Source organism: Apodemus sylvaticus, chromosome 4 (genome assembly GCF_947179515.1).
Source record: "Apodemus sylvaticus chromosome 4, mApoSyl1.1, whole genome shotgun sequence".
NCBI classification, from domain to species: domain Eukaryota; kingdom Metazoa; phylum Chordata; class Mammalia; order Rodentia; family Muridae; genus Apodemus; species Apodemus sylvaticus.
In genome coordinates this window covers 62,007,333-62,021,209 of record NC_067475.1, presented here as the reverse complement: position 1 = coordinate 62,021,209, position 13,877 = coordinate 62,007,333, and the positions used below count along the sequence as shown (strand labels likewise).

Genomic DNA, 13,877 nt, shown 5'->3' with positions numbered 1-13,877 from the left:
GATGCACTGACAGACAGATGGTGAGAGAGAGCGTGACTTACAGACACACTCCAGAGGGACAGTCACAGGTAATGTGAGGACAAGGCCCTTCTGAGACCTTTGGTTATTTGCTCTCAGGGATCCACTTGCTGGAGAAGCCACTTAATTCCGTTTCTCCGTCACCAACCACCTCTGTCTCCATGGAGGTAGCTCTCTGAGCTCCCACTTGATAACTCCCCTTCTGTCTATTCTCAGTCATGGAGCACTGTTTGCTGTGAGCCTCCAGAGTATCAGCACAGGCTATGGTAAGACAGATGGCCTAGTCCTGCTGCTCTGAAGTGTAGGGTCTAATAGCTCTCCCTCCTACTGTGGAGGGAGTCCTTTCAATCATGAGGCAAGTAGTAGTTGCTCAGTGAACACAGTTTAAAAAAAAGCCCTTGCAGTCATAGAAGGGCTTCTAATTATTCATTTCAATAGTATTGACTTCACTTAATAAGACTACTATAGGTTGTATGCCTGCGGTGCTGAAGCACAGTGCTGCTCTATTACCTAAATTAAAAGTATTTAATGGATTCCATGGCATAGTCTACACAAGTTTCACTGAGGCCTAGTTTTCACTGGCCTATAATTCCAACTGCTTGGAAGGCTGAAGCAGTAGCCAGCCTGGACTAGAGTGAGTTTAAGAATGGGCAGGGAAATCTAGTGAGATCCTGTCTCAAAATAAAAAGTAAAAAGAAAGATATGAAGACAGCTGTGATAGAACACTTGCTTAGTATATGCAAGGCTCTAGACTCAATCCCTAGTAACACAAGAAAATTAAAGAAGAAAGGGCTATTGCCAGGGAACCGAATGGAATTCAGAATACACAGACTAGCTCAGTGTATTTGGACGATGTTCCCTACACTTCGAATGCAGCAGCTTCTGAGATAAGCAGTGTGGCCTGCAGTCTTTACCTACTGGGGTGATCCCATTTCAGTCCTGAACTGTCTGAATTCTGGAATCGTCTCTTGTCTGATGCTACTGGGAGGGGAGAACAATGTTCTGGATACCTCTGAGAAGGAAAAAGTCAGGATCCTCAAGCCTGCAAGAAAGGTTACTGTGAGCTAAAATACTGGTGATAATTAGGTTAGAAGAGTTTACATGTGGAGCAGACTTTGGTCTAAGACTCACTTGAATTATAGTGTGAGAATTGACTTGTTAAAGAACACATCTACAGCTCTTACCCATTTCACAGTCCTAGGGGAGACTAAATAGAATCAGACTTTTCTAGAAAGATGACTAATACCACAGCTTGGACATGGAGCTGAAAGATAACCTTTGATGTATTAGGCCAAAGACACACAGACACATAGACAGACAGACAGACACTCTCCCTCTATTCCTGCCCCTTTTCTTCCTCTCTCCAACACTTGGCATGTTAGCTAACAGTTCTATTATTAGGCCATATCCCTATCCCTCAACAAAGGTGTCTCAAGTACTTCTAAAAATCAAAATGACCCAGGAGGATTTCTGCTTTCTAAGAGCAGAGGCACAAGGCAAGGAAGAAACATATTTCCTATTCTCCCTCAAACACACTGAATATTACACATGAAACAAACACAAGATGACTCTGAAAAGTAGAAAAAAAATCCATCTAGGGACCCCAGATCTCAAGACATGGCACAGTGGAGCCCTCCCCAGTTTCTCCAGCCTCATGTTTAAGACTAGAAGCCAGCAGGTCAAAAGTGAGACAGACAGAAGGACCCAAGCTTCCATGACAGTACTGGGTGAGTGCCAGGTAGGCACGGCCAAGCACTGTTAATGTTCATGTCCCTGTAAGTACCCAAGAGTGCTCACTTTTCTTCCAAATATACCAAGCTGGTTAGGGTGATGCTGTCAGCGTTTCCCTTGAGCTTGAGACTTCCAGTGAAGCAGTCACTTACGGACACCCGGCCAGACCAGCATCATGACAACCCTACTGCTTGGAACTTTCCAGCTAGAAAGAATTGCAACCACAGTGGATGCTGAAGCTACGGCCCTTCAAGAGGCCTTGTTCAAGTTGTGACCGATCAAAATTATACCTGCTTAGAAAGACTTTGATTCAGTCATGGCAAGCCTCAGGGAACCCTACCCAAGCTGCAGCTGTTCTCACTCAGGCTTGTGATTGGCGAAGCCCAGAACCATTCGGCAACAAAGTTGTGCCTGGTAAAGATTCCAGTAGACTCATATACAAGCTAAAGACAACTCTGAATAAGAAAAAAAAATCCCCTAAATATTTATACAGACAAAATCATTATGTGTAGCTTTACTATGTAAAACTTATATGCAAATGGAAAAGAAATGAAATAATACAATAATTTGGAAAACAATCAAGCAAGAAGAATCAACCCAAATCACCCCAAGGTTATTAACAGCTACAATAATATAATCCTAGGCTAGTCAGTCAGCAGAGAATTATGCTGAGTGAAAAAAAATGAACCACAAAAGTCTCCAGCTATAAGATTCAGGTCTTTTAAGTGACATCTCCTAAACATAGAAGTATAGGAGAAAGTATCTGTGGTCAGGAGAAACTCTGGGAGGGCAAGCAACAGAGAGAAGCAGGACTACTCTAAAGGCAGCAAGAGAAGCCACAGCAATGGCAGCAGTTAGCTGTCATCAGCTGAGATGTCATAGAATGGTTTGGGGAGATGTTATTGATGGGAAGACTGGGCACAGGGTAATATGGAATCTTCTGTATTATTTCTTGTGACTGCATGTACATTCACAGTTATTTTCAATTAAATTTTCAATTAAAAATAAAAAGGCCACTCCATTGGTAAACTAGGGGATAATTTAGATAGCAAAATAATTAAGGGCTGTAATAATCTATAAATCACTATAAATCAAATATACAGCCACATGGGGAAAAGAAAAAAGACGACACCTTACAGAGGGAAGCAGGCTCCAGGCCTCTCATGTGCAGGGTGTGCTGAATTAAGACATAATCTTAATTTGGCCACTATGAGCATCACCTATACTGACTCACACAAGAATCATGGGCCGCTAAGCTGTGCATGGAGATCTGGTAATCAACGGTGACTATATCTGAAAGTCAGTCCCCTAGACTTCTCATTTATTAAAAATGAAACAGCAGTAACTGTTTGTGGAATGGGGGAACTCAGATGATGCCTGGAAGACATGACACCACTATCATTAAAGCGGAGATACCTGGCCTGAGACAGGACACATCAGACTAACCCAACATAGAAAATATTTCAGTGTTTAGAAAGGAGAGGTGAAGTAGGAATTTCTGGTTTCTTTGGAGACTCAGTTGTGTCATGTGACCTTTTCCTGGAAACTGTCTCATGGAGGATGCTTTGGTGAAGCAGACCTTAGAAAGGATGCTTTGCTGAGAACAGACACATGGTGTTTCTCTGGAAGCTGTCTGGTGAAAGCGCTTGTGATGTTTTTCTGGAGCGGACAGTTGAGACAAGACATGATGTTTGGAAAGAGTATAAGTTTAACCCAACAGACAGTGGATGACACTCTGGTATTGGTTCCCTTTGCTTGTCTTCACTTGTCATGACTTCGTAAAGAGAAATACACCAAAGAACTTCTGGTTATATTCTGAGGCTTCTACAGACTCCCGGCAATCGGCAGAGCCTTGAGGTTTCTCCTGGATTGTGACACTGCTCTGATTTATGGACTGGACTGCCACTGCAGATTCGTGCTAATGGACTGGACTTCTGACGATGAAAACTGGAATCGCCCCAAAGAACTACTTCTGAACAGTCCACTTCCCCCCTGATTTATTAGCCATCTTCCTCCTACCATAGTTTTGGTTGGTGGGCTCTAAGGAAGGTTGAAGCATTTAAGATCCCTTACCAAAGTAGGTTTTGCAAAATCTAAGCCTACAGGGAAGAATATGGGTTGTCTGAAAACTGAGTCACAAAGACAAGGAAGGTGAAAGGTCACAAGACCCTGAAGAGCTAAGGACAACTAATCACAATAGAAGATCCTGGATTAGATTTGACATATTTAGAAGAGAAAACAATTCTTTTGTGGAAGGTATTAATCACGTAACAAGACCAGATGTGGATGGAACAGGAATTCTAGCTAGGTGTCAATCTATTAATTTGGTAACTGAGGTGTAGTTGATAATCCTCTCAAACTGATGGTCATAATTCTCCTCTTTATGAGGGAACGTCACTGTTCTCAGCAAACACTGGACTACTTAGTATGAAAACACTGGAGTGTGCAACTTTACAATGGCTGAAAACCATTTACAAACAACAGCGCTGCAGAAGCAACAAATGAAACTGCAGAATGAAAGGCTGGCCTTTTGTTTAAATCAGTTAATTCCCATCACCTCTCCCCTTCCCCAACGAAGATAGAACTTAGGGCCTCATATGCAAGAGGCAAGCATATGATCTCTGAGCTGTATTCTCAGCTCTGTCAGCTGGGAAATTATTCACAAAGAAGGGCAAAAATATTAGACTACTGTTGCCAGTCCAAAAGAACCTCAGAGATGTGCACCCCAGTCTAGATACAGACAGAATGTTCTTTCTTGGAAGTAGAATGAAGAACACAGCTTCCAAGTTAAGACAAATCTAGGTTCAAATACCAACACTGTCATTATGAGTTAAGCTTGACCTCAGAGTCTCAGTTTCTCCATCAGTCAAATAAAAACCCAGGCAACCCCCACCCCAGAAAACAGCCTATCCCACCCCAGAAAACAGCCTATCCACACCCCAGAAAACAGCCAACCCCCACCCCCAGAAAGTTACTCTGAGCGAATAAGACAAACCTATAAAATGTCACAATGCCTGATCTAGGGCAAACAATCAGTGATGCTATTTACCTCATTACGAGGCTAGTGGTGGGCAGTTACCATTGTTGCTTCTGGGCCACAGATATGCAAAGATGACCAAAGCATGATTTTTTAATGCTGCCCTCAGTAGATGGCTTTTAGCTGCTTCATCTCTGGTTGGCTCTGCAGCACCAGAGTCTCTTGGTCAGCAGCGGGCCCACAGAGTAGGGTGCTTAACACTGGGGAAAACATCTGTCCTTTATCCTGTGCAACCAAGGTATCCTGTGTCTCTATACAGAATGGGGCTAAAACAAACTCTAGGGATTACAGATAGGCCACTTGCACAGTTTTGCTTTACTCAGCTAACATGGCTTGTAATTCACTTTGTAAAGGACTCTACGGTCACCATAGGCTCCTTCAGAATTGATTCCTTTTGTCCCCTGGCTAGTTTGGTGGCCTGCTTACCTCGGAGGCGATGGAGGTGAAGCTGTTGCTGAAATGCACGTGCTTATGGATCTCACTGCCATTGGCGGTCAGAAGCCAGTCCCCGAAGGCCTGGCCTTTGCCCACAGACTGGTTGCTGTGGCTCTGGTTGGGCAGGAGCTCCGCCATGTCCCAGTGGTATGCTGGTGTAGCTCCAATTAGTGCAATGAGGATGGCTTCTGTGGCCACATAGAGCTGGAAGTAAACATACAGAATCAAATGCTGCGGACAGGGCGTGAGCGTAGAAAACTTGGGAAGCCTGTAAACCTTGAAAGATACAGTGATTGGGCTAGGGGTGCAGCTCAGCTGGTGGAGTGCTGGCCTAGAACCCATAACCATGCATGCTGCCTCACTTCCACAGTATCAGCCGTTAGGAAGTCGAGGCAGAAGGATCCGAAGTCCAAGGTCATCCTCAATTACACAGTGAGTTCAAGAAAGCTTGAAATACCTGCTAACTTACTCAAGAAGACAAAGAAGAAAAGGACAAAGAAGAGAGAGAAAGGGGAAAGGGCTGGAGAGATGGCTCAGCAGTCAAGAGCCCTGGCTCTTCTTCCCGAGGACGAGGGTTCATTCCCAGCACCCACATGGCAACCCACAACCATCCCTAACTCCAGTTCCAGGGAATCCCATACTCACAGGCACTAGGCATGCATGTAGTACACATATATACATGCAGACAAAAGCATGAACACATATAAAGTAAAAATAAATAATCAAAGAAGAGGAGGAAGAGGAAGAGGAGGAAGAAGAACAGGAGGAGGAAGAGAGAGAAGAGGAGGGAAGGAGGTGTTGTGGGGGTGGCTGGTTCGTTCTTCTGTGTTTTGTTTTGTTTTGTTTTGTTTTGGGTTATAGAAATGGGCCACACCAGAAGCCAGAAAGAAAGAAAAATGAGAAAGCATCCCATGTTCTGAGAGGACCATCAGCAGTGCACTCACGACGCACTCAGGGCTTCCTTAGACAGCTTTCCTTCCCTACCTGCACTGTATCAGATGCTGTGGGCTCTGTGTGATACTGTTTAACACTGGTGTAAGGCCCACATCGCTGGCTCTGGTTTAAAAGATTAATATTCCACTTATTTTCTTCTCAGCACAGTGTTTTCAGCTCAAAAAAAAATCTGTTACTGGGAGCCTGGAGGCTCTTGGCTTTGGATTCATGATCTAAAGACATTGTTTTAAAATGTGGCATGCAACTCATAAGACTTAGAAAGCTTCAAAAATCTCAGGCACATTCAGATTGCAACTTGTAGCTGTATCTAATCTTTGTTTACTCTGACTATAACTGTCCACTAATGAAGAAAAAATACGCACCACTTCATATGCCATCTGCTGATTGCTCTAGATCTGTGGCTTCTCACAGTTGGGTTTATGGGGTGTTGAACCCTATCAGACTTTACTGATATGGACATCTGTTTGTGTTAGCTCTCATTGTGGGATGATTATTTCAGACTTAAAATTCACTAGGAAAACACATAATTAGTCTGCAGGTTAAGAAGATCTTATTTCAAGGAAATAAGATTCCTGTTAACTTTGAACTTGGTCTTAAAATAAACAGACTAAGTGTCTAAAAGATACAAAGCATGTGGTTTCTATCAACGTGTGGCCATGAGTCCTTTCCATAAGGGCTGACGAGGCACAGGAAGACAGGGAGTCTATCAGAAGAGTCCTCTACTGTCCACCAAAAACTCTAGCTGGGGACTCTTTCCACACCATTCTGTAGGGGCGCGTTTGGCTAAGCAGATGACTAGAAGAGCCAACAACACAACCATTTATCAGTAGCAGATGATGGAATTAGTTATGGAAAGAGAAAGAAGTCGTGACATTTTGTTCAATGTATCAGAAGCGAATGCAAGGCAGTCCCAATCTATTGTGAGTCTATAGACTGTGGACCTTCTGGGAGAAGGGCAAAGGTACCATGGGTCCATATGCTGCAAGATTTCTTATAAGGTGCAAAGGAAAATCTGTTCCTAGGCTTGCATACTTCTTGGACCTTATTTGCATGCTATTAAGGACATTTTAGAAGAGGAGGCAATCAGCTTATAAAAATAAAAACCTTAATAATCACAAGAACAAATACATTACACATCTAGCAGTAGCTGTAATTATGAAGCCACTTTCATCCACTTAGTAACTGCCCCTCTGATTACAATCTGCTGAAATTTAATTGATGGGTATAAAGAAATGAAAAACATGGGCCAAGGGAATGCAGGAGATGACTCAAAGCACAGCCTTTCATCAGGCAAAACAAACCAGCCACGTTCCCTCTAACTGTGCCCCCTTCTGCTTCTGTGCATTCTGTTCCTGCCCCTGGAGGCACCATCTCCTGTCCGCATGGCATCGTTAGAATGCTCTCATTCTCTCAAAGTCCGCTTCATTTACCTGCTGCCTTACCAACTCAGCCTCCTCTCCGATGGCCCGGAAGTATTGCTCATGCGTATTTGTTATGTCTGATTCATCTTTGGGCTTCCAAAGTAAATAACCCAGCATCTCCCACAGTCAACAAAGGGATGAATAAATGACCAAGAAGGACAGCAGTAATAATAGTACATGTTTTTATAATGTTAGCTATGTGCCATTCCTAGCCTACCTTTCTGTCGAATGCTTGTTAGCACATAATGGTTTTATCTGGATTGTTCTATTGCAAGCGATATTCCAGATAAAAGAGGAAATGCCCTAGGGTGTCCTCTTGTTGGAGTTTGCCTCATCATGATGCTCACACCATTCTTGGTATATGCTACAATTTGGAGAAAGCAGTTCACAATGAATGGGTGGTGGAATCTAGTTAATCTGCCTTGTGAAGCAGTGTGAGCTCGCTGCATGCCTAGACGGCTGTAAGAAGAACTCTTGCTCTTTATCCTCTCTCCCTCCTCCCACCTCTCACAACGTCTCCTCGGCCCCTTTATGGACAAGCATGAGTGTGCATGATGCGACACACACACATTAATACATATGTTCATCGTTTCATGCTGACAGAGAGGCTAACATATGGAACTCTTCTACACAGTGCCAGCCCATGGTCATGCTTTTGTTACTCCTCAGGGAGACACAGTAGGCAGGTAGCAGCCACAGGGCACCACAGAGAGGTAAAGTTCGAAGCCCATGAAATGGTGGCCTTCCATCCTAGAGGCATATCCTGGGGTTACACGGTTATATGAAGTCAAAGATGACACAACCACCCCTGGGATGTATCTCCCACTCAAAACATGGGGGTGCTTTTCCTTGGTGGTGTTTGACCGTGACACAGTTCACATCCTCCTCTGTCCCCTAGAGAACCAAAGTAGTCTCTCATTCTCTGCCGTTACCATGTCTACACGCACCCACATTTTTGTCTAATGAAATCACACCTATCAGCAGATACACTTTAAAGCCACAATGAGAAACCACCTTCTATTCTCCTTCTGTGTGGGACTAACAACGTCTTGGATAAATCATTGTCTCCTTTGGCTCTGGCTCCAGGGAAGATCAAGTGCCCCAGATGGCTGGATTCCCCTCCCACCCCCATCTCTACCTGCCCCAGTGTAATTAAAATTACAAGAATGACTCAAGGGTATTGAAAATTTGTTTCTGAAAGTGAAGGTTTCTAAAGTAATTTTGTAGTAACACCATTATAGGCTTTCATACTGTGTCTGGGGAAACCATCCCAACCCTGCACTGTGAAGTCACGGTGCTGCCTGATGTTTCCTTTGTGAGTTGGAACAAGATACAGAACAATTACAAACCATTCAAGGTTTCCTGTACCAGCAAAACCAAGATGAGAGTCGCCTAACTCTATGGACAGGTCTTTTTCAGGGAAACATAAAGAACAAAAATCAAAGTTGATTTCATTGCTGGCATTACTATTAGTCCTTTATGCGTTTAGGATTTGGTTGTTTAACTGGTCAGCCAGAAACACTGTGTGAGCAAGCCCTTAGTCATGAAAGCAAGACCACGTGCCTGGTCTGGAGTGTGTGAGCGCTCCTAGTTACTGAGTAGGTGTCTTACTGATAAAGATGTATTTGAGGGGTTTTAAATGTGGGACTCACACATTCTAAATGACTGGCTCCTCTCTTCTCTCTAATCTATCTACACTGTATCACCAACTCTGTCTCCTGAAACTCCTCAACAAACTCTTCTGGTCAAAACATACTAATGGGTGCAGCGGTGTTTTCCTATAACCCAGTTGCTCGCTAGACTGCACTGGCCTATTCACTGCCCAGGTCTGACTTACCACACTCGCTCCTCCTCTCTAGACCTATCTTCTTGCAGTACAACCGGGTGTTAATGCATGCCTCTGTCTAATGCACTCCCATCTGACTAGCCTCTCCAGAGGGTCCAGAGCAATACTTCTCTACTGAACAGCAACTTTGTACAGTACTATAGGAACAGTATGCACCAGGGGTTCCCAAATAGGTAGATCCTGATTAAGTGGTGCAGGGTTCTCTCTTTTGTTTTAATGTAATGTAATGTATGTGTGTGTGTGTGTCTTTGTGACTTTATATTTCTGTGTGTGTGTGTGTGTATGTGTGTGTGTGTGTCTTGGTGTCAGTGGAGACCAGAAGAGGGTGTGGGAACCTCTGGAACTGGCTACCTGTAGCTGTAAGCTGCCGGATTGGGTGCTGGGAATCAAACTCAGGTCCAGCACCTTCAGGAGCATCACACTATGGAGTTTGGAAGAAATTGAGTGAGTTCTAGGTTGTTTTCATGGGATCCTAGGAACCGTGCTTTCTGATCTCCCTCCTCTGACTGGGCTATTGTTCTTGTTAGGAATTCCTTCCCCTAAGCTTTGCAACACCCACAGCAGCCTCTCTTTACTTATTCCAGAATGACATATACAACTTTTCCCTGGAAGATCAGCAACGACTCAACTCCTGAACCATCTCTCCAGCCCTATCCAACACACATGGAAGCAGAGGTATGAGGTATTCTCTGCTTCTGCAATGTGGTTTTCTATCTAAAATTACCTTCAGGTTTCTCTCTAAACCTAAGCTTCAAGTTCAGCTGCTCATCTTTCTGAAGGCTGCAACAAACCTCAGTCTCCTTCCTTCCTTCTTCCTTCCCAAGGGTGCATACTCACTAGGGGAAATGGGACTTTGCATGACTATGTGTATGTTAATCTCTAACTTTCTATGAGCTGTAAAGAACGATACTTTCATGTACCATCTGTGGTACCTCTGTACCACTGACAACAGCACATCATATGCATGTTTAAACCGATTCCTTCCACAATGGTATGGCAGAAAGATAATCAAACCCAGCAGTTTTGGGCCAGGCGTGGCCGCACAGGCCTTTAATCACAGCACTTAGGGAGCAGAGGCAGAAGGATCTCTGTGAGCTTGAGGCCAGTCAGGGCTACATAGTGAGACCTTGTTTTAAAAATAAGCATACAAACAGTCAAACAAACCAAACAATGATTCTGGTGTCTTGGTTTTTTATCCTACTAAGATTCTGGAAAATTCTTTTCTCATTGCCTATTTCTCTCCTTCAAGTCACGAGAAGCTCATAAGAAGAGCACAGAGAGGATGGTCAGGAAAAAGTATGTGTCAGACTGTGTGCGTGCAGAGAATTAACAGGAAGAGGAGGAATCCTCAAAAGCAACAGCCGGTCAGGAGGGAGAGCAGAGAGCACACTTCTTAGGGTACCATGAAGATACCCCAGAGCTAACTCAGTTTCTTCCAAACTCTGCCATGAGATGTCCCTAAAGATGCTCTAGGTCTATTTCCTATATGCTTTTATTCACTAGTTTCTTCTAAATTAATTCAATTGATTAATTCAATTAATCAATTAATTCAAATTAATTCTAAAATTTTGTCACATTTTTATCTATTGCTCAAGTGAGGTGTGGCAGTCAGAGGACAAGTTGTGGGACAATCTGGTTCTCTCCTTCTACCATGTGGGTCCAGTACAGCTATCCTTCGGCAGATGGAACTACCAAAGATGCACACAATATTACAAAATCAAATGTAGCCTGGGATATTCTTGTCTAAGATGGTCTCCAAAAAATATGGCAGGCAAGATCTAGGGAGGGGTATGAAGGTGAAGGGCTGCTATTTTTTATTTTGTGCTGAAAAGGCTGGGGTGGGTGCTTTGGTGTTCCAGGTTCGCTGTCAAGTATTGGCTACCTCAGGTGAAGCAGCACAGCACTGGGCCTGCAACTGCTCCTTCATCTGGGTCTGCCTTCACTTGCTCTTCATCTCACGTCTTGCACATGTTTAAGTCTATGATCAGAGGCATCTCTTTCATTGAGGATGCAGGCAGCGAGAATGACGGCTTCTCTTCATGGTTGCCCCCTTCTGTTGCAATGGGCTGGACTTAGACTATGATACAGTAAGGTCTTCAGTAATGCTTCTGATGTGACCCTCACTGCAGGGACTTCAGAAGAGCTAGTTGTCCTATCAGCCACATAGCATCATGAAGTCGCCTTCCTGTGGAACTCAGGTGGAGGAAGGGGCGCGGCAACACATACAGCCCACGCCTATAAGATAAACAACCATCCATTGCCAATGAGACTTGAAAACCTGGCAATGGTGACCTAGATCAACCAACGATTGCTGAGCAAAAGGATCTCAGGCTTGGAAATCTTCCTTAACAAAGTGCAAGGAACTAGGTCGGCCATTAATAAACGCATGGGAGGAGTGGGAATAAGGCTTAGATCAGCAGTAAAGCTCTCGTATGAAAAGCACAAGGCCCTGGATCTCCAGCTGGCAGTGAAGCCCAGGCATAAAAGCCCAGGAAAGTTCACAGGTCCTGACCCGGAATCCTGGTCTTTTCAGTACCACACTCAAGATTTTATTCAAAGTTGGCAGCTTCCTGGCTAAGCAAGTGAGATGTTACCACAGGAAGTGGAGCAGAGAGGTGGCCAGAGGGGTTGCCAGGAGAGGGGATATATACTTGGAACTCCTGGGTAGACAGCATATTGTCAAAGAAACCAATAAACGTGAAGACCAGACATCACAGCTACAGTTCCATTTCTCTATTCTAATTCTTATTCTGCTAAGAGAAGGGTTTCCAAGTATCACTGTTCTGCCTGGTGCTGAAGTCCATTGAAGATTTTAATGGGGAAAGAGAATTAGTAGATGAAGTTTTACCTTGTGGCCTCTCTTCCTGCTGCAGCATCACGCAATGTTGAAGCAACTTGTGGGCCCTGGTTGTAACCTCATCCGGCCAGTACTTCCCTTGGAATAATACCTGAGCTACTTAACTCAGCTGTCAGCTTGCCTCTTCACAGACCACCTCACCCCAGGAATGCAAGCCTCCTGAGCAGGGAGCTAACTTCGTTTTCTGGCCTAGTGGTAGCGATCAAACCTTTGTACATGTTAGGGCTCCCCAGGGACGGAGCGCTCAGGCTTGCTTTGAATTTGTCTGCAAGAAGAACCATCCTTCTTCTGCCTCAGTTTCCATAGTGCTATGATTACAAAAGTGAACCTCTTGAAGAGCCCAAGGGTCCCTAGAATCAAGAATTTTAGGTTGAGGTGTGCAAATGGGTCCTGAGAAATCTATACAATGAACCACACTAGGTAGATGGTATTTCCCTATACCAAAGTTGGCCTCAGAGCTTAATGACCAAGTAGAACTTTAATCAGAGAGAAATAAATTTCTGTGTAAGGAAAGTCTCCTTAATAGGAAGTCCCCTCAATCTCAGCGAGGGCTGATGGAGGCCGTCCTAGACCCTATCTTTTGTGGGCAGATTGTCCATGCTGTCTCTGTCTTACACTGCAAGGTCTTAGAGCCAACGAGTTAGGGTGCAGGCTCCTTTTGATTTTTTGCAGCGAATCCCAGGTAATGGTTTTCCTCTCTCAACTAGCTCTGGCGATGAAGCGTCAGTGCCAGGCTCCAGGTGACAGCCTGGGAGAGCTCAGTGGCTGGCCCGCCACCGCGCGGCGCCCGCCCGACCCCTCCCGCCCTGCGCTCTCGCGCCACACCTGGGGCCAGGCTGAGCCGAGAGCGCCCCGGGGGCCGCGGGGAGCCGGGGACTCACCTGCAGCAGCACGGCCAGCAGGAAGCACAAGTACATCTGGTAGAGGCCCATCTCGCCCACCGCCTGGAACGCCTCCTCCACCTCCATGGCGGGCTCGCGCCTGAGGACCCGGCCGCCACCGCGACGGAGGATCTGGCTGCGCGGTGGCCGAAAACCGGGCAACGGGGGGACCGAGGACTGGGCCGGGCGGGGACGGAGGGCCGAGCAGCGGGGACGGGGAGGGGAGACCGGGCGGGCGGACGGCGGCCGAGGCGGGGACAGAGGTCTGGGCCGAGCCGGTGGTGGAGGACCGGGCGGGGCTGGGGCCCAGGCGCAGGCGGGACCCTGCAGCCGACCAGGTCCGGGGCGCGGCGGAGATGCGCGGCTGGTCGCCCCGGCGCGGCCTCCCCGCTTCCTGTCAGAAGTGACAGGAATTTTTTTGGCGAGCGGTTGGCTGGCGCGCGGAAGGGAAAGAGGAAGTGGGTGCGGCGCGGGCGGCCACGGCGACTCACGGGAGGGGCCGGCGGCTCCACGCCGCGTCCCGCGGGGTTCGCCCCTTCGCACAAAGCGGTGGAATGCGGGGGCGCTGAGAGCTCTAGAGCCTTCCGAGGAGAGGGCCGGGAGGCATCCGTCCGCTTCCTCCTTTGTCCTGCTTTAGGTCCAGGGTCAGATATAAGCTCCGCGCCTCGAGACACCCACTCAGAAGTGCCCGCAAGAC

At 46.0% G+C, this 13,877-nt stretch overlaps 1 protein-coding gene across 2 annotated transcripts in view; it reads right to left on the bottom strand.

The window, feature by feature from the left end:
- Positions 1 to 13,628, bottom strand: part of Slc22a15 (solute carrier family 22 member 15) — a 56,872-nt gene extending 43,244 nt beyond the window's left edge. Inside the window, exons 1-2 of one of the 2 annotated variants that reach the window (XR_007977443.1) lie at positions 13,181 to 13,628; positions 5,213 to 5,425 (exon numbers count right to left, since the gene is read on the bottom strand). Coding sequence is in view for 1 of the 2 variants with exons in the window: in XM_052179628.1 (XP_052035588.1) it covers positions 5,213 to 5,425; positions 13,181 to 13,267 (300 nt within the window). In the remaining variant the exon portion in view is untranslated. The remainder of the gene's footprint in view (positions 1 to 5,212; positions 5,426 to 13,180) is intronic. The other variant, XM_052179628.1, reaches the window with a different exon arrangement.
- Between the last annotated feature and the right edge of the window lie 249 nt (positions 13,629 to 13,877).